The sequence below is a fragment of the Athene cunicularia genome, assembly GCF_003259725.1.
Source record: "Athene cunicularia isolate RWA chromosome 5 unlocalized genomic scaffold, athCun1 chr5_part1, whole genome shotgun sequence".
NCBI classification, from domain to species: domain Eukaryota; kingdom Metazoa; phylum Chordata; class Aves; order Strigiformes; family Strigidae; genus Athene; species Athene cunicularia.
The window spans coordinates 40,666,717-40,691,586 of NW_020799101.1; the positions used below are offsets into that span (position 1 = coordinate 40,666,717).

General features: G+C 42.8%; 1 protein-coding gene across 8 annotated transcripts in view; it reads right to left on the minus strand.

Moving 5' to 3' along the window:
• Positions 1-390: 390 nt before the first annotated feature.
• Positions 391-24,870, minus strand: part of MAPKBP1 (mitogen-activated protein kinase binding protein 1) — a 105,076-nt gene continuing 80,596 nt past the window's right edge. For 2 of the 8 annotated variants that reach the window (XM_026849855.1, XM_026849853.1), the window contains 11 exons: positions 18,771-18,919; positions 18,013-18,062; positions 17,253-17,489; positions 16,223-16,392; positions 14,422-14,567; positions 13,772-13,939; positions 12,815-12,893; positions 10,945-11,255; positions 9,119-10,180; positions 5,778-5,863; positions 391-4,775 (listed from right to left, as the gene is read on the minus strand). In XM_026849855.1, coding sequence (XP_026705656.1) covers positions 4,482-4,775; positions 5,778-5,863; positions 9,119-10,180; positions 10,945-11,255; positions 12,815-12,893; positions 13,772-13,939; positions 14,422-14,567; positions 16,223-16,392; positions 17,253-17,489; positions 18,013-18,062; positions 18,771-18,919 — 2,752 coding nt within the window. In that variant the 3' untranslated portion in view covers positions 391-4,481. Of the gene's footprint in view, positions 4,776-5,777; positions 5,864-9,118; positions 10,181-10,944; positions 11,256-12,814; positions 12,894-13,771; positions 13,940-14,421; positions 14,568-16,222; positions 16,396-17,252; positions 17,490-18,012; positions 18,063-18,770; positions 18,920-24,870 lie in introns of all 8 variants that reach the window. The other 6 variants (XM_026849854.1, XM_026849850.1, XR_003398519.1 and 3 more) reach the window with 5 other exon arrangements.

Genomic DNA, 24,870 nt, shown 5'->3' on the forward strand with positions numbered 1-24,870 from the left:
TTTTTTTTTTTTTTTTTTTTAACAGCCGAAGGAAAAGGGCAGTGTTGGAGAAGAGGGGTGAAGAGGTGCCTGCCTGGTGCCTAGGGCGCACAAAGACACGCGGAGTGGACATGGCTTATTCCTAACGCTGCTGCGGCCCCTCCGTGCTCCACAGCGGGTGAGCCAGGCAAATACAGCCCCCAGCTGCCCCCGTGTTACACACCCCCAGGGTCTGCAAGCTGGGACATGCCGGGTTTACCTGGAGAAGGAAGCACCTGCTCACTCAGGGGCTGCCCATCTAGTGTTTTAATGAGGTTTTTGTCATTCAGTATCCAACGGGGTGGGGTGGGGGGAGACACCGTATACATGCATGAATTTACCAATGGTGTTTAAATACCTGTAGTTCATTTCTTCTTATATATAAGTATGTACATATTCTTTCTCTTTAAAAAATTAAGTTTGTATGTTTCTACTCCCGTCCCAATTCCTCTGAGTCACAATGAAGTCTGCAAAAACAGGGGGGCTGGGGAGGGGGCTGCTGTAAGGCCTGCCCCAACCATCGCCTGGGAGGTCCCATGGAAAGGAGAGGACAACCTGAGAGAGGAGGTGGGAGAAACACGGACTCCTACACGCACAACTGTTCCCTGCTACTGAGGGATGGGGAGGAGGAAAGGGTTACCTGCCTGCAGCAGGAAATAGAAAGGTGGCCCTCTGAGGTTGCAGCTCTTCCTACCTCACCAGTTCAAGAGAGCCCAAGAATGAACCCAGGGGTCCCACAGGCAAAGTAATACTATTTACAAGATGAGGGATGGGGGGGGGGAATAAACAAACAAACAAACAAACAAAAAAACCCCACACAACAAAACCAACAACTATTCTCATTTTGACCAGGAATGTTGGGTTGGAGTGGACAAAATGTACGTAAAGAGGATAGGTAGGTCCAAATGATTTTTTCAAGCTTTATCTTAAACAAATAACTTGTCTTAATACAGATATCTGGTTGTGCCTATGCTAACACCCACACAAACCAGTAAGAGGGATAGACCCACGTTTTATTACCTCCTCCCACAAGCCTCTTCACTTCCCAGGCAGTTACCATTCCGTATTTCTCTACATGGCCCAATGGACAGCCTGTGGTAAAACATATTCACAAGGTGCAACAAAACGTAACGCATTTACGCTCTCTTTGTTCTGTAAACTAGAATTTTTAGGAATATTTCCTACTGCCAGCAATAGGAAGTTAGCAGGGAAGAATCAGTTGGATCAGTCTCAAATTATAAGGAGCAACACTATCTCCTCACCCCTCTCAGCAACAATCTTGTAGCACCAGCACCTCCTCTACTGCGCTTCTACTACTCAGTTCGCAACATTCAAGCCTTGGGCAAACAGCTCACAACTTTGCTGTTTAAGAAATAGTTACTTAGAGGACAGCAAGCAAAGAAACAAGAGGCCCTACAGGACATATTTTTTCAAAAAAACCCCTTCCAATTCGTTCTTCAATTACAGACCACCATCTCAGTCCTAAATTTACTTTCCTGAAGCCTTTCTGTACTTACCTTTCACAGGTATTGGCCAAACAGTGTTCCTCAGGCCAAGACCACATCTACCTCTACTCTGTTTTCCTAAGTGTCCTACATAAACTATTCTAATTTATTTGAAACTACACAACCATCCTCCAGCTGATCTACTTGCCCAACACTTCTCTTACCATCATTCTGATCAGATTTTACCTCTGGTTTCCCCTATGCAGCCCTGACCCAAAGCAAAATTCATTCCAGGAAGCAAAACCCACTCTGATCAGCTTAAAAATCAGATTTGCTTCACATGACTCGTTTCCGAGGAGCTCTGTTTCATATCTCTATGCCAGCTTCACTGGTTGTTGCTCTTTACCTTAATGGATATTTCAATCTTGCCACTGGCTCTTCCGTATCATCTCTGACCCTTTTTGTCACTACCTCAAAGTTTAAATAATAAAATGGAATAAAATTGCACAGGGAAGTAATATAAAGGACCCTCAAACCCTTATCGACAGTACCAAAAGATACCTGGGTTGAAGGGACTGCTATTTTACCTGAGTGTCTTGTGGTCCCAGTACAGCAAGAAATTTCCTGTATACTAGGACATATGTTCACAGTCTGAAAGTGGAGGAACTAATCACCTCAAAAGCAAGCTTGACTGACACCAACTCCATCAAAGACCCAACACGACTGCCATCATACGTTCCACTCGCAGCATCTCTGGCACGCCTTTTCACTCAAGAAAACTGCCAGAAATTTCCTCTCTGGTTTTCAACTTGCCTTCCTTTGCAAACCCTGCCTGTGCAAGAGAAGCTGCCCATGGGACTGAGCACACCAGCTGATTCAGCACAGTGCAATGCCAAGACAGGACTAGAAAATAACACTTTTAAAGTTTCAGTACAAGCCTCGGGAAGGAAAGGTTTGCAAGGACACCTGAAATGTGACTGGGCAGACTTAAATTACAGGCAGAAGCAGCTGGAAAGCTCTTGAAGTGCTCCCCATACTGCCAAGCCCTGAAGCACTCGGCAGTGGTGATCGGCCAGCTGACCTCTTAAGGGGAGAGCAAGAACTGCAGATTACTCAGCCCCGGAGTTACCTGGAAGAAATAGGTCATCCTACACCAGTCTGGTCAGCCCAGTAGAAAAAAGGCTGCACTGCAGATCTCCAGTCACAGAAAGACAGAGAAGTCAACAGACCACACTTCGGAGTGCCACAGGGTTTCAGAGAGATGACAGCCAGGACAGTAAAATGAAAGAAAATTGCTTCAAGCCTGTAACCTACGAAACCAAGTGATGTAGTGTGGCTGCCTCTGAGTGACTTCCACAGATGCTAGCAGTCTCTCTCCCGCCAAAAGCTTGTTGCTTGCATTAGTTTCATAAACTGGGATTATACTGCTCTGCCTTAAAATAAATACAAGACAGACTGGAGATGGAGGAAGCAACAAAGCATTCTGTCTATCTGTCCCTGTTGTGGATAGGAGTGGGGGTACAGGGGAAAGTGCTAAAGAATGTCATTGGTTTGAATTTTTTTTTTTCTTAGCTTATCATTGACCAAAAAAACCATCACTGGACAGTTTTAAGCCACAACAAACACAAGTTAGCATGGGCTTAGAGAAGCTCCACAGGGCGAGAAGCGTATTGCACACACAAATGCAAGAAGGGAAGATTTTCTGTTTCTCAGACCAGGAACTCATAAAAGCAAAGAGTCTGGGGGCAAGGGAAATGGTGGTAATTGTATCCCAAAATATCTTGTTCAAAATTCTTGGGAAACCATTTTCTGTGGGTAGCTGAAACAGCTTTACAAAAGGTAAGAGAATCCCAGCTTTCTTGGGATGTAAATATTCTGTTTTTCTGAAAAAGCAAGAAGAAAACATTTTCCTATCACAGCGAAATGAACAAATGATATGGATGAGCCATTGCACCAAAAGACCTCCCAAATCCAGAGTTACACTGTAAGAGATGGAAAACAGCTTTTCCATGGTCACTTCTCAACAAACAAGTCATCATCCCAAGTTCCCCAGTTATAACATCAAAGACAATCCAACTCCTAATCATGAAAGGTGGCTGAAACAAACTTTCATATTTGTATCTAAATCCCCTTTATAAAATGTCTGCAGAAAACCCAGTCTGAAGTATCAGTATAACGTCAAATTTCAGATTAAAAATACCACTGCTTAATTCATTAAGTGACCTCCAAAACATGGTCCAAGGGTTGCAGAGCCTTCCCTTGGAGGTCAATGCAGATAAAATACAGTGTGGGACTGTCTTGAAACAAGAGAAAAGCAGACGGGGTCGTCATGACAACAGTAGAATTACTCCAGGTAACAAAACTAAGGCAGGAAAAGAAAGAACAGCAAGACAAGATTTAAGCAGAAAACAGTTCATTAATTGCACAGACACTCCAGCCTGTCTCCCTGTTGGGGGTTTATAATACAGAGATTGTTTCTCGCTGGGATATGGCAAAGGGATTGACAGTTTTTGTTAAAGGACAAAGATAATAGCCACAAATGTGACATAGAGCAACAGTCAGAAAAATAAATTAATAAATAAACCCATAAAAAGTCTGCTTCTTGATTCCCATGAAGCCTTGGAGAAGAAGGGATAGGTTTCACTTGAACTCCTTTGTTTTTAGTCAGCAGTTCAGAATTTCTTGGATAAACCAGATTTTCGTTGTTTCTTTAGGTGCCAAACACTCTGACCTCCTTGGCTATGAAGAAATTTCAAGGCAATTTCTCCAAACTCCTCTTTCCAGACTTTGTCCAGAGACAGGAAGTTGAAGACCACTGGGGAAAAAAATATTAAAATTGTGGCCAGCACATTGCTAAGAATTAGAGCAAGTCAGTTGTAGGGGCATGAGGAAATAAATTTATAAAGGTCTCCCCACCAGCCCTAGACCAGTGCGATGATAGCATCAGTCTGAAGCTCTCTGTGGTCCTCTTCTTGGGATTATTTCCGTGTATTCACAAACACCTGAAAGCCACCCCTCTTAGAGTTTTTTGTCCATGCGTCGTTCCACAGCTTGTAGCAACAGCTCTGAGTACTGTTCCAGCAAAGCTAGTGTCTGCTCATCTCCCAGACTCTTGGGACTCGGTAGATTGGGACCACATCCCTCATTCAGTGGGCTAGTGGTATCTTGTGGCTTTGCCAGTTCCTCTTTAACCGCTGGAAGCTCTTCCTCATCCTTCAGCGAGTCCAATTCTTTCTTCATTGAGGAGAATGTTTCTGTCAGGAGGCCTGCTATTTTATCTTTGTCAGTAGAAGACTCTCTATCATTTAACACCTGAAAATAGAGAGGGAAAAATAAAAAGAATGCATTGGGGTTTAGGTAGAGCACCAATTAAGCTGTTTCAGCCCTTCAGGGAAGTGAAGCCATGAAGATATGCAGACCGTTCAAGTGTCCTTTTCTTCAACATTCAAGACTGCAAATTTAATCCTATAGCAGGGCATGCATCCAATACTGCTAGTCACACAAAATCCAGAGGCATTGCTCCAATAGGATAGAGATGAGAAGCACATTTTTGGGTAGTGTTCCCCTTACACTGGGCCTAAGGAGGGGCTGTTTCCAAGCTGCAAGCACAGGGTCACAGTTTCCTTTTCTTCCTGTCTGCCCCATGCAGCTGGTCCCAGGAACAGAGCACAATCAGCGAGCTAAGCAAGCGCTAAGGCCAGAGCTGCAGAGGACCACACGGCAGCAGCTCACTGTGGAAGCTTCACACTCATTGCAGGAGGCTGACAGATCAGTGCTAAGCAAAGCAGCAAAGAGCTGTTATATTGCTCTGCATGGAACTCTGGTCTGGCAGTGAGAGGGACAGGTGAGTGGTTGCATGTTCCCTCTCACAGCCAGATTCCTCTGGTATCTCACATTTGATAATCCTTTTCCCCAGCATCAAAGACAGAGAACAGATGGGGATAATAAAACTAAAGCTCCTATAATATTTCTTATCTCCGAAGCACTGTATAAATATTAACGAATTCCCTAATACGCCTTTGAAAGAGAGCACGCTGTTATCTTCAGTTTACAGATAAGCTAAACAGACTGAAAAGCGAACTGATTTGCTCAGAGAGCCAGAGAAAGCCACTAGAAAATGCAAAAGTTTGAAATCAGGAGCTCTTGCCTCCCCAGTTCAAGCTTAAGGTGTAGTCAAGTGGACAACAGGCAGCTTATGTCAGTGAACACCCAGTCAAGAGACCAACCTGAGCCAGTAAGCACATATATATACTGGACGCTCGCGGGCTGCCAAGCCAACCTGCTGTGGCAGAGCCCGTGTCTGAGGTCACTCACCATGCGGTAAAGATGAATGGCTTTGCGCATGCTGTCCTGAAGCTCGGATACCACGTGTTCACACTGCTCTACACTGATGCACGATTCTGAAGGGGAGGAAAAAATAAAAACACAAACTAAGGCACAGACATACTCCAATATTCACAATCTCACAGTTGGGTAAGAGAACATAAATTTTTTTAAAATATATATATGTGAAAGACCACATGCACACCCTTCTCATTCAATTTTTAGGGCTCGTTTGAGCCACTCCTTAAACCAGCAAGTTCTACATGAGCTTTCCCTCATACTACCTAGAGATGCTGCTTGTTTCAAACATTCCTATTTCTCCAGTCTGTAGCCTCTCCAAAGTCAGCAATGGTTTTTCTCAGATCGCTCATTTTTGTTACAGTCAAGAATAGCCACAGATTACCCACGCCATTCACAATTAGAATTAAAGTCAAGTTCAAATGAAGGCTTCCAGTAGCTAAAGGAACTGATCTGAAAAGCCTCTAATTTAGCCTCCACCTAGTCAGAAATCCACACGCTCCCCCTCATGTATCCTTCTGCATAGCGTACAATCAAGTGCTGAGGATGAAGGATTATACTGAATTATTACAGCGTTCTCTAGTCAGGACTGAGGCCCAGAGAAATGTTGACAAACAAATTCAATCAAAACAGAATCACATTTCTGAGCAATCCAGGATATGCACTGCTGATACACGGTAATTTGAAAATGAAAAATAAAAGCAACTGATGGACACCATTTGCTGCCTACCCCCCACCAGATATTATCTCCAAAGCATCAATGCGAGTTGAAAGCCTGAAATGTTTTAATAAAATAAACACTTTCATGAGTTAGATATAAACCATGAACAAAGACATAGATGCACACACAATCTGCAGTTATCTTCAATTTGCAAAGGCCTGGACAAAGGCCATTTGATTTCCTTTAGTTACCTGAAAACAAAATTTGGTCACATTAATGCTATTATTTCTTGCAATTCTAAGGACACCATCTCTGAACAGGCTGGAGGGAACCTTAGCCAATTTTATGAATACATCTAGATGATGTATAAACAAATACAGCTATAAAAACATCTATTTATACATAAACAAACACATCTACAAGAACAAAGGGGCATGAACAAATACTTCCATCTGCATTCTTTGTTCCCAAAACACCCAGCCTTGTAGAGTTTGAGCAGAGTGGGCTTCAGTGCAGTCCAAGATTCTTGTCTTTTTTTTTTTTTCCTCCCCCCCTCCTCCCCTCTTTTTTTTTTAAACCCAGCTGTTTCTTCTCATGGTCATTTCTGGATTTCTCATCTGATCATGCTTCTTACGCTGGTCTCCAGCTCTGTGAGCTGCCAGTCTGGATAAAGGTCACAAACATAACATAAATGCTTGAGTAACAGGCATTTTCTGCCTCTCGGGTGTGCAGAGCAGAGCTCTTCAGAAACCAGCAGAGAATATTAAACACAGCAACAGTATTAAGCACATCTACAGCATTTTAGCTGTAGATGTCAAAATGCTTTAAACAAAACAATTAAGTCTCTTCATCTGCAGCTGTTATACAGGCAGGAAAATGGAAGGACAGAAAAATTCAGTGGAAACCCAAAGTTACAGTGCAAGGCAGAAGCAGAACAGGTCCCTGTCAGCCCTACAGTTCTAATCTAAACTGCCACACTATGATCTACAGAAGCCACAGTAAATTGTTCATAGCAATATCCAGCTTGGATCTAAACAGCTTTTCCAACATCTACCACTAAAAATCTGAGGAACATGGTCTGCAAGAGGCTGATGGCTGACAGCTGTCTGTTGAAAATAAAAAAAGAAACTGGGGATCCACTGTTCTAAATCATTTTAACTCACTAAAGGGTGCTGCTAAATATTCTGTCAGGGTGTGCTGTGTGTTGGGAGGTGCTTTAAAAAAACCCAAAGCAAAATAAAACAAAAACCACTGCTGCAAAAAACCTGCTCTTTTCTGCAAACAGAATCCTAGCAACTGGCCAAAAGTCATGTGACATGGAGCTTGATTTCCAAGTCTGAAAGAGGAAACTCAGCCTAAAGAGTACAGACAGCAGGACTGTTACTTCTCTGCTGTAGAATGTAATTCCACAGCTCCAGGCAGCATCTGCTGTTGGAAGAAACCTCACCCCTGTGGGGGTAGGGTCTGAAAGCTTCAGACACATTTGCTGTTCTAGAGAGAGCTACCCCATGCTGTAACAACAGCAGGTCCCTCAGACAAACCACCACATTTACTGAGTATTTTAGTCTTAAGGTGATACACTCAGCAGTGCATCAAAACCAGGTTATCCTTCTGCAGTGCTTCAGTGCAGAAATACTGCACTTAACCATTGTGGCGAATGGGGGAGCAGCCTGGTGCCACAGAAGGGAACTGATCAGAGCATTACAGAGGTGTCCCTTCTCAGATAAGAACAATGTTGCAACAGGGATTAAAACCCATTCACTGTATAGCCCCCTGAAGGTACAAGGTATCAGTGCAGTGGGTAACATCCAGCTTCCTACTGCAGGACTCAGCTAAGTACTTCAGGAAGACGTCATTTCCTTTCAGGTTGTGACACAGAAAAAAACCCTTGGACATTTTAAATTGTGTCTTCTCTGCCACGGGAGGTTTTCCTGCCTTGGAGGGCAGGATTTTTGCTTCAGTTGTAAATTAGCTCCTAGTTCTCATCTGATTGAAGTACCTTAAACCAGTGCCTGTAACACATTCAAGAGCTGTTTTCAGCAGGTAGTTTCCCACCTCACACCTTTTTCTCCGGACTGGAAATAACTCAAAAATTAATCCATGTTCTTTATGCTCAAACCCAAAGGCTAGGCCTGCATGTGCATTGCATACCCAGTTGGCAGACATGTCCTCAAAGCAAAGTGATAGCAGCACAGAGACTTCCTCCCTCTCACAGTTGGCTACTGCAAGGAACTCACCTTGGTCAAGTCTTATCTCATGTAAGAAAACTGTATGCAAACTGTTCTGGACCCTGCACACCCGCACACTAACAAAATGCTAGGCAGCTCAGGCTTTGTAACTTCACCATCACTATTATTTGTGCTTGCTAGGTTCAGCTAGCACATCCTGGCCTGCACCTTCATCTGCTGGTCAGACATGCTCCAAGATGGGCACTGGGAATGTAACCTACACCCTCATGGGGGATTCCCAGCAAGTCAGCTTTTAGCATTGACCAGAGAGGGGTTTGAGCCCCTGCAGATAACTGTACAACTGAAAACACGGGAGTGTGGAGATCTACAAAACATTCAACTAAAAGGGACCTTCAGACATAAGACCCATAGGAAATGGAAATTAAAGACTGAGAAGAAGGTGTCAGGTTGGAGAAGTGTCTCACCATTGAGGGGATGGCTTATGGAACGAGACAGGTGCAGACAGGACGAGACAGGCCAGAAGCTGGACGTAAAGAAATGTGATGGAATCGTGAGGCGGTTCACAAAGACAGGAGACAGAAGGGGGAAGATAAGAGATGGGTATCCATGCACACCTGAGACCTGTGCAGAGGCAGTTATGGATGTAGGAGACCTCGGCCTGATGGGTTCTAGTGGGCAAAGTCCGGGTGGGTTGTCTAGCACACAGGCGATGCCGGTGATCCTCTCCCTGCTCCTGGGCAGTGTGCCTTCAGGAGACCTTAGCTGCTGGCCCTCTGACCACTCCCTCGGCTTCGGATTAGTGACCCCTGGCTCACCCTGGCAACCTGTCCTTGAGACTGGACTCTCCACTGGGCTCTCCTTAGCAAGTCCTGTTGGGATCTCTCTACCAGGAACCAGAGACCCAGCAGTTTGATTCTCCCTCTTGGTGGCTCGGACCTCAGGAAAGGAGGGTTTCTTTTTACAGGCTGCAGCAGGTGACTGTGGAGACTGTGGCTCAAGCAGGATTTTTGTTTTGGTAGTGGGTGAGAAGGAGGCCAGTGTGGGTCTATCAGGCAATGGCTTGGGAATGTCAAGAATCAGATGTGCTCGGTTTGATGATGCCAACTTGCTGTGGAAGGACTTGGGAGATGAGCAGTTTACAACTGGCTGAAGTGCTGGCTTCACTGGAACATTTTCTTTCACTGGTAGCTTAATCTTCTCAGCATCTGCTGTGGAACTAAACTGTGTCTTCTCTGCCGCTGGAGGGCTAGTCCTCCCATCAGTCAACATTTCAGTGGAGTAACCAAGGTACAGATTTTCCCCTACAGATATGCTTCTTGACATTTTAGCCCGGAAGCTGGTTGTGGGGTTCATGTAGGACTTTGGTTTTGCAGCCCTGACATCTTTGGCCAGCAGAGCACCAGATCCATCCATCTTCAATGTACTGGCTGATAACACCCTGCAATTGTTAGGTCTGGGATCCTTCTCAACCACCAAAAGAGTCTGAGGACGCTGCTTGGCAGAGGATATCACTCCAGGACCCTTATCTGTGAAAATTAAACAGACAAACATACCAAAAATAGACAAGAGCCTGTAGTGAATTCCAAAACTGGAAAGTAACAGAGCTGCTCCAGCCTATGTGCCTCAGCTCAACCCCTGGGAGAGGTATTGAGAACCACTAGGTCCGGTTAATATCACCAAGCCTCAGCAGCTTCCATTTTTGCCCATCCCTCACCCTGCTCACACACTGCTGCTTACCTGAGAGAGACTTGTTCTTAAAGTGTATGGCCAGAAGACCTCAGACCACTGTTAACTGAGAGGCCAGATGAAGCAGGCAAAAACTTATATATGCTGTTGCGGTGATAAGGGTTTTTTTTTTTAAAACAAACTGACACTTATTGATGGTTCACGAGTTGATTGTTTCAAAAACAGAGTTCTCTCACACAGAAGGCATGGACACAGTAAGCTCCCTGTTACTGTCTCCATCTTCCCTCTTTCTCTCTTCCCTACCCTGGGGACCCTTCAGTCTTGGCCTGGAGCAACCACCCACAGCAACAGATCACTTCTTTGCAAATAGTTCATTTCACCCTTGGCACTGCTTCTCTCACAGCTGCCAGACAAACATCAGAGACTGATAATTAGGAGACCAGCATCTGCATTACAAATTAAAAATACTTTCCCTTGGCAGGCTGAGTTAGAAGACACACAAAGCCTGCAGCTCAGCCATAAGCTTAATTTAAATCTCTACTCGAGTTCAAATCTCCCCATTTTATTCTTGGGTTTATACCACCATTCCAACCTGTGTCCTTACCCTCATGAACAAGGTCGTGAACAGACTGTGCCTTTCTCATCGCTGCATTGACAGGGCCTTCTGGAAAGGATGCAATAACCCGTCCAGGAGCCATACCGACTCTGCTGACCTCCAAAGCTGACCTGTGTTTTTTCTGGGCATAAACAGCCCGATTTGAATTTACACTCTCCAGGACCTGGCTGTTCTCCAATGCATCACCAGGATGGCTGCTGTCATTCTTCAACAGGTCTGGTGTAAACCCATTGGTCTGGGCGAGTGGCTCGATGGGCTTTGAATCCAGTATCAGATTTGATGAAGAGAGTGACAATCGTCTAGAGAACACGATAAAGAAATCCTAATTAAAACAAGTATGTTGCCCTGGACAAACAGGCACATGAATTAAGCCAGTTTCTCTGGGAAAAAGAGCCCTTCCCTGTCTGGAGGTTTTTAAGTCAAAAATGCCCTAGGATGTTACCACTTCATTCTACTCATCCCTGAAAGCACTCATCTTCGGGCATTTGACCTCAGGCTGCACAATCACAAATAGTATTGGGTCACTGTTTCCAGGAAGGACGCTGTGAAAGGTGAAGGCAAAAGAGAAGGAAAAATTCCAGGCAGAGGGAAGACTGGGCAAAGTCAGGTCAGGTCTCTTCTCTCAGCATATTACTAACAATGAAATCTTTTCAATTCTAAGATACCCTAACAGAAAGTAATTATACTTTTCTAACACTATGAAAGCATAATTATTAGAAAACCTGGTCAGTATCTTCAAGAGCAAAGCCTGATTTCCTCTTCTTCTCCACTTCAGACAAGCACAGTGGGCTTACTTCAGAAAGGATGCAACTTCTGCCAACAGCTGGCATGTTTAAACAGCTGAACAGATTAAAAGCCCAGAGGTATTCATAACCTAAAACCACCTCTCTTGTTACATCTCCAGAGCACCAGTAACTTCCTTCACTCACCATTGCAGCTCTCCAGAAGCTTAAACAATAGCTAACCACTGGCTTTCTTCCCAAATATACAGTCCCAACGTGAGACAGACTAAGAGGCTCTCCTGACAGCAGCAGCTGAATACAGCAATGAAAAAAAAAATTAATTCCCTAACATGGTGAATCTAGAGGCAGCTGGTGAACTATAGAAGATGTACTCAAATCTGCTCAACCCTATACAATTAAATTAATAAGCTGTCATTTCAGGCTGTCATTTTAGAGGCATACAGGAGTATTCATTTGTTTTAAACATTTATAAACCCAAATCAACAGAAGTATTTATCCCATTTTTTGTTTGGGTTTTTTTGTGTCTTTCTTTGGTTTGTTGGAATTTTTTAAAAAACAAGGGAAACAGCTTGGAGAGGCCTTTTGGGGTGCTTCAGGGTTGAGGTTTTTTTGGAAGGGTAATATCCCCATGAGGCTTTGTATGAGACACCAGAGCACCCTGTGAAGGCACAGGACTGAGGAACAAAGCTGAATAAGAAAGGACTGTAAAACAAAGGAAAAGTTGACAAGCCTACTTTCATTGTCCAAGCTGAATGAAATGCAAAAGAATAAACAGAGCATAAACAGCAAAGAGTAAATTAGATGTTTAGCGATTCCTCAATCAAGGCATTAATTGTGAAACAAATAAGCACATTGCTGAAAGAGGAAAAAGAACAAACCAACAGTGTTGCTTTAGGAAGAAATAGAACAGCTAAAGTGACATAGGACAGCCTGTCCAAATCACAAGGGTCTGCAAGCAGCAGCAGCCTGCCAGCTGCTACGCTAACACTTTGCTGTGCCTAGGCACACCAAGGCCACAAGTTTGCTCAACTATTTTGACCTGGGGCCTAGCACAAAACCTACTCACACTAGTAAAAATAGACAAACAGAAACACTCAAAACAAGTAGAGCCATACCTGAGAGCCGGGGACTGGGAAAGAAAGCGAGAGGAAATGCTGAGGTTTTCAGTTCTTTCCAGATTCCTACATGAGCCACCTAAAAATTTTGGTTAAAGGGGAGAGAAAAAGGGAGCAGTTTAGTTACAGAACAAACATTCTGACACATGCATTTTCTTATCACAGACACTATCAAATGTTCCACTATATCCGAGGGGATTTTTTAAGCTAAAACCACACAGAATTAAATTATTTCATTGCCCCTGCCTTTTCTGTTCTACTTAGATTACTCTGCCTTAAACTGCTACTCTCCCTAAGGGTATGCCTCCTCCTTTTTTGCTTCCCTTTGTGTCCTATCCTGCCTGTAGGACTGTGAAGCACTGGCATCAAGAAGAAAACAAACCCATCAAAGGAAAAAAAAAAAAACAAAACCAAACAAAACCCAGACAACTCACATAGATATTTCTGCCTGCAACCATTATCAATTCTAAAAAGATATGCTCTGTTCTGGAGTTTGTCGATAAAGACTAACCAGCTCCTTTGCCATTCTGATGTCTTCTCTTATTCTCTCCCTCCACCCAGCATTTCAGTCTTTTCTTTTGTGGCATTTGTTATGCCTTAATATACCACTAGAGGCCACTACACGTCACCAATGGGGGGGTGAACATACAGCTAGTACCTTCATATACAACAGGAAAAACTAGTCTGGGAACAAGAGAACGGGCTCTTCAGGATGCCAGGGACAATACTTAACGCAAACTGACGCAGAACCTGATCTAATCCACACAAATTTACATACAGACCAATGGAGTTAACAAATGTTGCTCTTTAGGCCTCTCTACACTGGTTCCCCATTCTTGCCCCCTTGTACTTACACACTCAGGAAAGCCTAGGAGAACTTGTAGCCTGGTTTGATTTATACAGGGGACAAATCTGGAGTAACCTTACAAAGTCCCCCCACCAAGCAGAGAACTTTACCTTTTCCATCAGTGCTGCCCAGGGTCCCAAAATGCTGCTTGAGGAACTTTTCCCGATCAGGTGTCTGGGGGATTTCTCCCTCTGGCATGCTAGTACCCACATCCTCCTCTCCCTCTCCCTCCAGGTCTGAGATGCCATCCACACTTAGGGGCTCAGTGCTTTCAGAATCTGAGAAGAGGCAAAAAACCCCAATGTTGTAATAGCATAATCACAATAATATTAGTGAGGTTAAAAAAAAAATATTCAGCAAATTGAACCTAGAAATGTTAAAGCAAAAGTCAGACAGCATTAAGTGTAATTCTCTAATCTTTCATATCCCACAAACAGCAATGGCCTATGGGATATTCAGTACTAAACCCGCCTCCTTAGCTAGCAAGGTAAAAGAAAGCCAAAAGCACACAAGGAAAGTGCACTTTAACCAACTCCAGCTTCTACAGCGCTTTCGCTGAAGTGCCTGTTCAAATGCACCTGCACCTTTATAGCAATACTAGCGAGACCAATAGGAGTGTGACCTCAGTTCAGCTCATGAAGATGATCAAGTATTAGAGATCAGGATAGCAACTGATAAGCACAGTAAAGAACCACACCAGCAAGTTTTTGCCATGTTCCACAGCACATATAGACACCTTTATAAGGTCTTCATATCTTACCTTCATTTGGATGGTCTGGGCTGGACAGGCGACTGCTGCTGTAATCTACAGAGCAGGCGCTGTCGGGACTGTGTTTGTCTGGGCATCCATTACTGTGATAGCCTCTACTTAGCTTCCCATGGGGCAACGCTTTTACCTGGAACTCACTACAAGAGAGACAGGAAAGATACAGCACTAGAAGAGATATTTGATTTACATGTAAAGAAGCGCATTCTAACTTTAATAAGGCCTTACCTGTGTTAGTAACACCTTTGATTACAAAAGTAAAGCTTTAAAGAGAAAAATAAGTTGATTTCTCTCATCATTATACAGTATATTTTTTGCATTTCATTAAGCTTGGACAGTGAAGTCTCAAGGGGACTGTCTGACTTTCTGGGTGTTGTCGGTTTCCCATGATTACCAGGCACCAGCACAGCACTGCCCTGGCTTGATTTCCAGCACAGCTGAGGAACAAGTGTAGCGGTCTACAAAACGAAAAAGGGACTGAAACAAGGCCTATACCTGCACAGTAGAAAAACTCCAGTTTGCCACAGATTTGAGCCCTAATATACTATTTTTCCATGTTTATGACCTCCTACTTTGGGCAACTTATGTTGCAAAATAGAGAAGATTCTGGGTTTGAGCAAGACTAATTTACTGAAGAATGTCATACAACATTGGAGGACGGGGTTCCTGATTTCTGTTGTGATTTCACAAGTCTTACTTTGTCAAATGACACCAACACCATTCCTCTGCCTGATGCCTGAGGACTTAGGTTTTCCACCTTATGGAATACTTTAGTTTCAGATGTACTCCAATGGAAGGTAGGATGCAGAAGTCACTCAATGGAACCGAATGGCAATTACCCCTGGCAGCTTGCAAACTTTGCAAACTTTTTTGCAATACTTTGAGATGTATCCACTCTGTATCCACATCACCAGGGGGCCTCCCATTCTTACATGATGGAGCAGCAGCCCATCGGTCTGCTCGGTCCAAATGTTATCACAATAAAATTTAAAATGTAAATAAAGAGAAACTGGAAGAAACCTAGCAGCTTCAACTGCAAAATCTTGGCATGCACTCTTGCATAAAAGCCCGTCTAAAGCTATCAGTCCACTCTTTGTGGCACAGCAGGAAGAGACAGACGAAATCAAACAGCTATTAGTATCAGGTTAAGAGAGGAAGGAAGAATAAAATTCAGGGAAGGAAAAAAAAAACGGAGCATAAAATGAAACAGAAAATTAAGTGAGGTAAAACAGAAGAAACAGCAGAGGAAGAAAAAAGGTCTCCACTGTGTCCAGTGTCCTTTTCAATTCCATCTATCTCATGCAAGCTATTGTATTACCCACAACAGGGTCATCACATACTACACTTGTTAAATTCTTGACCAATTAGGTTTGAAATTGTCATAAATAATAGCATCCTGTCATTTCTCCTGGGCAGCCATTTCACTGCCACGTATACATCACTGTTGGGTTGTTTTCCAGCTTCCAAGTTTTCCCTTGCTTATTTCAACCCAGATAAGGGAGAAAGCAAAAAGGCTGCTCCCAAATTGTTTATTCAAAAAAAAACCAAAAAACAAAACAACAACCAAACCCTTGGAGGAGACTGCTAATGTGCAGTTTCCTCAGAGGAAAGATTATTTTAATGGTGCCTTCTTAGTCTGAGATTCCTTTAGCATCAAGCTGGCATAAAACTCTCAACTAAACATGCCTGGCATCAATCAGGCACTAAAGTCAACTCACCCAAGTTACCACACAAACCGCAAGCAAACTAAACCAGACACATTTAAGCCATGCACAGCAGAGAGCTTATTTTTAACCTGCTAGGGTCTGTGGGATGGATTTCATCTTGCTCAGGGTAGATTACACACTCCTCACTCTCAGAAGGTTCCAGTTCCTGAGAGAAAATCCCCTCTTCGCAAGACACAAGCCGAATCACTTGAGGTCGCACACAGGACCGGTTATCTTGGGGAGGTATTGAGCTGCCAACCTGGTTTAAAAATAGAGAAAACTAGATATTACCAATGTTTTTCCTCAAGTCAGCAAGGGCTGTGCAGAGCTAGAAAGTATGCATTACAGCACATAATATGATCAGAAATCTGAGATCACAAAACACAGCATTCCTATGTCTTTACTGCTCCTAACTTACTAAACTTGACAGACTACTGCTGTGGTTTCTTATTTTGTTTCCTGTTTGCAATCCCCTAAAATTCTCTGGTAAAGTACTGGACCCCATATCCCTCTTTGATCACACATCAGGAGTGTAAGCCATGTGGCAGCAAGTTCTTCCATTACCTTTTATAGACTGATCAGACATAGTTCAGAGAAGTCTGTGAGCCACAGCTGAAAAACACTGACTTACTACATGCAACAAGCTCAACCCTCTTCTCAGTCATGCAGTTATAAAAGAAGGAAAAACTCTAAGGAAGTTAGGCAACATGACAGACTGCTACTGGAAAACAAGCATTAGCTTTCTGAGGTATGAGCACACATTATATTGCTGTGACCCATCAATATAAAGATTAAGAGAACTTAACAATCTAGCACAGTCCAACTAAGGGCATCATATGAGCCACATTTCAGTGGAAGGAAACATGAGGTCTTCCCTGTCATTGGAAAGAAACCTTGATCCCACATGGGCTCTGCTATATGATGGCAGTCACATGTTGCAGGAATACTAACTATTATACAAAAGAGTTATCTAAACAAGTTTCTCAGAAGGCATTTAGAGCCTTATTCTAAAGATATAAGGAATGGCATCGCGTAGTAATAAATGTAGGTAATAATAAACAGAGGCAGGACAGATGCACTCAGAATAGATTCACCTCCTTGGAGTAGTACTGCCCTTACTTTGTTGATGTGCACAGGAAGATCTGCCTGCTCTTCTCTGTCATCCCCATTGCTGTTTTGAGACAGAGAGTCTCGACTTGGAGAACGGGAAACAGAGAAAGACTCCAACTGTCGCAAGTCAAGCATGGATTTCACAGTCATCTCTATGTTGCTGGTTGGTTGGGACCATCGCCCACGTTGCCGGGGCATCTTGCTCATTGGTGCCTCCGAGCGCTGGATTGCTGCTATCTCTTTGGCCTGAAGGAAATTGGAAGAAAAACACTTTTAGAGACTGAGTTCTGCTGATGGCAAAACAGGAAAGAGTACACAAGACCCACAGAAAAACTCAATTATGTCCATTTCCATAAAAGCCCCAAAGCTGTCTGTGAGACAGCTTGAAATTCCTCCCTTAATCATAAAGCATCAAGTAAAGACGATACTTTTGTCGCTGCTTCTTGCATAACTGAACATTTAAATGCCTCGCTTGAATCCAAGTATATGATCAGCTTCAGCACCACATGAGATTTAGGCCAGATATGAAGGGGCAAAAGCATAACATCTGATGGAAAGATACTGATATAAAAATCCCAAGCAAAACTGTGTCTTAAACTAGGCTCTATTTTGTCATCCCCACATTGTTCTTCACGGTGAGGCTTCTCAATGGTTTCCCCCCACAGTTACACCTTTCCCACTAGTGCAAATGAATTTTGTAATTTCCATGGGAATTTCTTTTCCAGTTTCCCTATGACAACAGATACACTTTGAAGGTTTAGCAACTCACCCTCCTCATTTCCCAATGGGAAAGGCTTCTTGAAAGGGTAAGGTCTGGATCTAAAAAGGGAAAAAGATAGATCCTGAATTGACATCCTTGGCCAGCAGTCCAGAGTTTTAAACACCTCTTACCTCACCTTTCCTCAAAGGCAGCATTCCTACACCTGTTAAACCAGCAAACCACCGCCAACACATGTTTTCCCATAGACTACTGAATCATTATATCAAAATTTTAATGGGGATGTACTATTTTATAGAAGATTTTCACTGACTCAGCAGACACATTGCAGAACACTTGCCACAGTGTAGTGGTCCACCAAAAGCTTGGAAAACCCCCTGCTCCAATACACTGTAGCATCTGTGGTAAAAATACCTCAAATTAGTAAGGGTAATCTCTACTGTAAGTTTTATCAGATATCTCTAGAATCCTCTGTGAGATCTCTTTGGCTTCTGTGGACTTTAATAGATTACAGACCCAAGCCCAGGACACTAATTCAAAATTTCTTTGGCCAGCTGGAACTAGCAACAAAGTTGGCAATTAAAAACCTGAATTTCTTATCAGAGAACTCTGAAATGTACCTCCCTCTTCAGATGCAGGAATGCGCAACTCCACATTACCCATTGGTGTCGATCCATCTGTTTCTGTCTTGGTTCTTTCTCTTTCTGCCTGTACTTTGCTATCCCTAAGCCAGTGTCTCACATCTTCTCCCCACTTCACATTCACGCCATTTTTCCCCATCTCTGCTCGTGCCCCTCTCCCATTTATACCTGAGTCTCTCTCAGTGTTGCAGTTGGACTGAATATGGAAAGACTGCAGCCCACGTAACTCATCTTCCTCATTCCCTTCGTCTTCACCATCCTTGTCGCTGTCTGATGAGAGTGCAGGTACAGAGGACAGGGCAGAGATGGATTCATGCCTGGGAGGCAGGAATTGGAAGGAGTATTATGATCTGTCTCAAGAACTTCCCACCACCATTTCAATCCTTACACTAGGCAGTTCTCCACCTTATCTCCATCCACACTCAGCAGGCTGCCTCAACTCGCCCAAACAGCCCTCACTCTAGCAAAACCCATCTCTGAGAAACACAGCAAGTTAAACCCTGCACAAAGGTGTGGAGAGTCTGCCACAGCAATCGTCTCGTATGTGTGGAAGGATGACAGAAATCAGAACAGAACTAAATGAGTGTGAGAAAGTCAAGTAGAATGGAACTTGGCCTTCCATTTCAGACCTCATTAATTGATAAGGTCAGGATGGTAGAGCATATATGAAAGGCAAATATTTTTCCCACCCTTAAGCATTTCCTCTCTGGAACTATTTTACACATCAAAAATGTCATAGATACTCCCTATATGACAGCAATTGGGTATATGGCAAATTATCACATAAGAGATGGGTTCATATCAAGGACTGCACCATGTAGAACCTGAAGGCACAGCCCACACACCATAAGAGCACCATGCTGCCTTTCGTAGCCTTCAGACACAAGGAATAATGTAAAACATATTCTGGGCAGATCTTTAATCAAAGTAGATCAGACAAGTGTTCCCACACAGACCTCAGAGGCACTCCCAGCACAGAATTCCCCAATACCAACCAAGGACACTTACCAACACCAAACTCTATCTTCCATTTTTCTTCTTCTCTTCCCCTCCCTCCCCTTCTCCCTGCTTCAGTCAACAGAACTAAATGAACTAACCCACTCTGGACAGTAATTAAACAAATTAAGAATTCCTAAAAAATAAATTTGACTAGCACCCACCCCATGGCCCCGAGTTAGAGTGCCAAACTCATCATTAGTGACATTTATAGGATATCACTGGTGGGTGTTGAGTGCCAAAGATTATTCATGAAATAAAAATAGCTCATCCACCAAGTACAGAGCAGACTGGCAAGGGACCAGCTTTGCCTGCAGCTGACAGATAACAGGCAATATTGAAACATGATAAGAAGTAGTTAAGGTATTTTAATCTTTTCTCTTCCCATGTAGTGGCAGAACATTAATTTCCTTTTTATTAGGAGTGGCTGAGCAAGAACTACCCAACCCTTTCAGATGAGGTTCGAGGTGGCAAAAAGAAGAGTGAAACTGACTGTAGTCTGCAGAGTCCTCCAGTGAAACAGCTTCATGTCAGCTGTCTTCAACTACTTTTGACATTTGAGTCTGTAAGTCTCTTCACCTTTTCTACTCTCTCCTTGCCTGTCTATCTTGTCATACTCAGGTTCTTGTGTCTAAGCAGGGGAATTCCAACAAAGTTCAAGCACCACAGTACGTTTGAGGTTACGCCATGTTTCATCCTATGAGGTATATTACATTTATATATGGTAGGCAATCTTAACTTTGGGTCAGTAACTTTGATAGCATCCTTCTGCTTGTATTCATCATGGCTGAGGAATGCATTGAGGAAGAAGGGTTGGATTATTATTTTAACATCTAATTGGTTGAATATCTCACTATGATGAGGTGATATGGCAAGGAAGGGTTATGTGTTTGCTGAATTCCTGCATGTACTGTCATTGGTGCAAACGGAGAAGGGAGGATTGCTATCAATGTGTTTTATGTTATAAATAGAAAGATGGCCTCTATCCATCAGAAGGTGACAGACAAAATTAGTCAGGGGGGAAAAAGTATGTTCTGATATCCTCAGAAGCATCTGAGTAAGAGAATGAAAAACATATTCTGGAAGTCGGATGAGCATTTTTTCATACCTCACAGGAAGTGCCAACCAAATTATGAAGTCACATGTGTTTGATACAAATGCAAGGTTACCTTGTATTATCCCAGCAAAAATTCATGCCCCCCCTTCCACATCCTTCTTTTTACAACTCAAAGATGCTTTTCAAACTCAGTCCTGTGACTTGAAGGGAGATAAATGAATGAGGTTTTCAAAAGGATCTTAGACCCACTGACTTGAAACTGAGATACTGCTGAAAATGAAACCTAGGTTCACAAGGTCTTGAGTATTTTAACTATTGTGATTGTCCAAGTCAATCCCTCAGTTCGGATTTCATTACCTTTTCCTGCCTTCCTCTATGTACTTTGGATTTTCATCTAAGACTCTCTTTGCAGACATCTCCTCAACACTCTTCCTCAGTTCTTGCTCATGCTTAGATGAAAGTCAGAGTAATGCAGGATGAGGTTTCAAGCACAGGAGCTGCTTCCAAATAAGCATCACATGACAGCATTTTGAAAGTGAAGGAGTAAGACTTCTGGGTTTTGCTGAATTCCTGCTGAAAGCAGGTTCGGCCAAACTCCAACAAAGCGTCATTATACCAGAATAAATGTTTCTGAGTAGCTATCCCAGAATAGCATCTACAGACATGTCCAATTCTCATGATACATGTCACTCACTTAGAGCAAGGATTTTAATTGTCTTTGCTCTTGTCTGCTTCCTTTGCTGAGGAACTATCCCATTCTCGTACCATGCCTGGATCTTGTTCCGTACACATGGGCAGGGTCAACTGCACTTCAGCTCCTAGTTCTGATGGGTCTGCCAGTACAGGGTCAATGGTAGGGAAGGCCCTTCAGTTAGAAAGTATTCAGGACACATATATAGACTTAGAAGTGCCACATGTCTTTATGGAGTTCTAGTATTAAGACATCTGATATTAGTTACTCTGTATTCTTTTGCATGTCCTGAATTCAACCCTTCTTTCTTTTCTTAAAACAAAACAGACAAGATTGACAACTATCCATTTAAAGAGGTATGTCATCAGCATTCCTACTCTGATCTTGTGCTACTTAAATCCTCAGCTTTAGGGGCATATTTATGAAACTCTAACATCCTATGTGGTAGGGATCACTAGCAGATTGCCCCCACCCAAGTGCCTAAGGGTTTTTAAAAGAAAGTTACCCTGCTTCTCCCCACAAAAAGATCACAGTGCTGCTGACTTTAGAGTTTCCCTGATGTTGTAATTGCAGTAGTTCAGCAGAGACTCAGGCACCACTTCTGATCTGGCATCAAAAGCCTGCCCCATTCTGAGCCCTGGAAACTGCACAGCTTTCCTGGACTGGACCAAAGCCTCACTGAGAATTTGATAAGGAACACTTCTTTCCAAATATATCTGGCAGCAGACAGTACTTCTTCAGCATACATATATAAGTTTTAGACAATTTGATTTGGATAACATTTCTATCTCCTGCTATTTATACTAGAGCTTCAATGAAAGTCACAGGAAAAGTGACTTTTAAAATTACAAGGAAAAAAAAAAAATCTCAGCTAAAACATGACTATAAGCCCTGCAAACATTTCACAGTAAAATCAATTTAAAACTTCCCTTCCAAAAATTGGAGACAAGCTTTTCTAAACAATAAATGCATACTTGGATCAAAATCAAAACCCTATTAAAAGGCCTTTACATGGTTCCTTCTCTGAAAATACAAATGCCTCAAAATCAAAAGGTACCAGCAATATCAGCTGAGTACAAGTTCTATTATTCCATACAATCAAAGCTCCTCATGTTCAGCAGATGAGAGAAAAGCAGACATCTGCAATTATCACAACCAGAGGCAGAACTGAAAAGCTCTCAGGGGCACTGTGGAGAATTGTGTGTCATACAGGTCAGATTAGTTCCAAAATAATCCAATGTCCTACAGAGGTGAGTCAGAGAAATCCTTCAGAGGAGAAACTTTAGTCTTTCTAGAAGTTTTTGGAGGGACTGAAAAGGCTGGGACTCTTTCAGTTTGGAGAGAAAGTTGGATGGAGAGAAGTTATGATAAAGATTTACAAAACCATGGGGATTACAGATAGCTGGATGCAGAACGATAGTTCACCAAAGCTCACAATATTCAGAAGCAGAGAGCTTTCAACAAACCTAGCAGGAGTGTGGTTTAGCAGAGACAAAGAAAGCCCTTCTTTCCACAAAGAGCAGTGAACTCCAGGAACTTGTCACTAAAGGAGGTTGCAGAGGCAGACAACATTAGAAAGTTCAAAAAGAATTTCTAAAAATTCAGTGGACAATGGGTCCATGACCAAATACTAAAGGGAATAGGTGGAGATGTACCTCCAAACATCCCTGATGAGCATAAAGCAAATGAACCACAAAGGTTCATACAGCAAGGCTCACAGCGTTCACTAAATAGCATCTTCCGCTGTCACAGGCAGAATACTGTGCTTCATGGAGCACTGGTTTGACCCAGAAAGGCATCTTCTGTGTGTTTGCACTCCAAATGTTATTCACCTGGGCCAGTCCCTGCCCTGCCACTTGCAGCTGAATAGAGACAGCACTGTTCTGAATTGGAAACCTTCGGCTCTCCACTGCCTCCTCAGATCAGTTTTGTTTCCCCAGTATTATTTTGATTATTCATGCTGTCATACACTCATACTACAGAACTAGCAGCTTGCATTATTTCCCCCACGGAATTCTAACAATACTCTTCTCGAGAAAATCGAGTAGAACAAATGACACATAACCAGGCAGGGAGCCACCTTATACTACCGCGAGTCCTTCTGAAACAACAGTTTTACACCACAAGGTGCAACCCAATTCTCCACTGCAACCTACACAGACAGACTTTGGCAACACAACCAGAACAGGAACAGGGCATCTAGAAAACCCATCTTACTCAAGTTCATTAGTTTTCCTTCTCCCACCTCAGTAATGCTGGTCCAATAGGCTCTTCCTCCATATTCAGTCTCAATCCAAAATGCTCTGGAGTTATGTCTTTGCTGATCTCCAGTGACCACAGCGGTCGACCAAAACTGAAAACAAGCTTTCAAAGCTGACCAAAGAAGTAGATGGATTCCAGGCTTGCAAAGAGGTTACCAAACAAGTTTAATAAAGTTCTGGGCTTGGCGTGTCGCAAACACCGCCCTTCAGCAAGCGTCTGTGACGGAAACAAGTATCACCTAATGCGGAAGAGGACTGGGATTATCTGTCACAGGCTGAGCTTCGGTAGGGTAAGGCTGCAGCTGCTGGAATAATGGAGAGTCTGCTATAAAAAGCACATTGCTTGACAGTTCCAGAATTCTGGCTAGAAAAAAAGTTTCCCGAGTTCTCCCAGCATCATTACCAAAAGCACTTATTAGACAAGACTCGTTTCAAGAATGAGCAGATCAAGACTTTCCCAAATGAAACTATGCAGACAGACTTGTTTCAACATTACTTGCTCCCAAAGGGAGTGGGAAGGTCTTTGTGATACTCAACACAACAGTGTGGTAAGTCCTCCAATGCTTTGGCACTTCTATATCCAGAACTTAGTTTGTAGTCATTTGGAGGAGAAAAATGGTGGGAGATAGCATAAAAAAAATCTGTTTATCCTTTTTTCCCCACTTTGATCCCGTATCAGTTCAGTCAGGACTCTCTCCTGCATTGTTTACAGTTAAATTAGTCTCAGCTACTTACTCACTACAGAGAAACCAAATAAATTACACTAATAATCCACAATCCCTGTCACTCTTGTTCTGTTTAAAAACAGGGTCTGTGTTTAAGCACCACTTTTTAAAGAAAGATCACCAGATAAATTTAGATCTATTCAGTTTGTAAGCTGTGGTAGTCTGTTTTTAGATATGTTGTTTACCAAGCAAAAAAAGAATAATATGATTTAGCTGCCAAGAACGTTTCCCATGGAAATTATTTTTATATTTATTATTTATATTATTTTTAGGTGACCTTTTTCAAAGCCTCAGGAAAATAGTTAACAAAGAAACAGCATAACTGTAGGGACTCCTTCAGAATTATGATCAACATGGCAAAGTCACACAGCTCACAGGTATATTTCAGTACTGACACTGCAGAAAACAACTTTTAAACTGCATTCAGCCTAGATCCGAAGAACTTTATTCATAAAGAAGCAAATTCCTTCCTGGTTGGATGCTGTGTATCAGCCTCAGTATTGCTAGGTTAACTGCTTATCAAAGTTTCTGATCACAT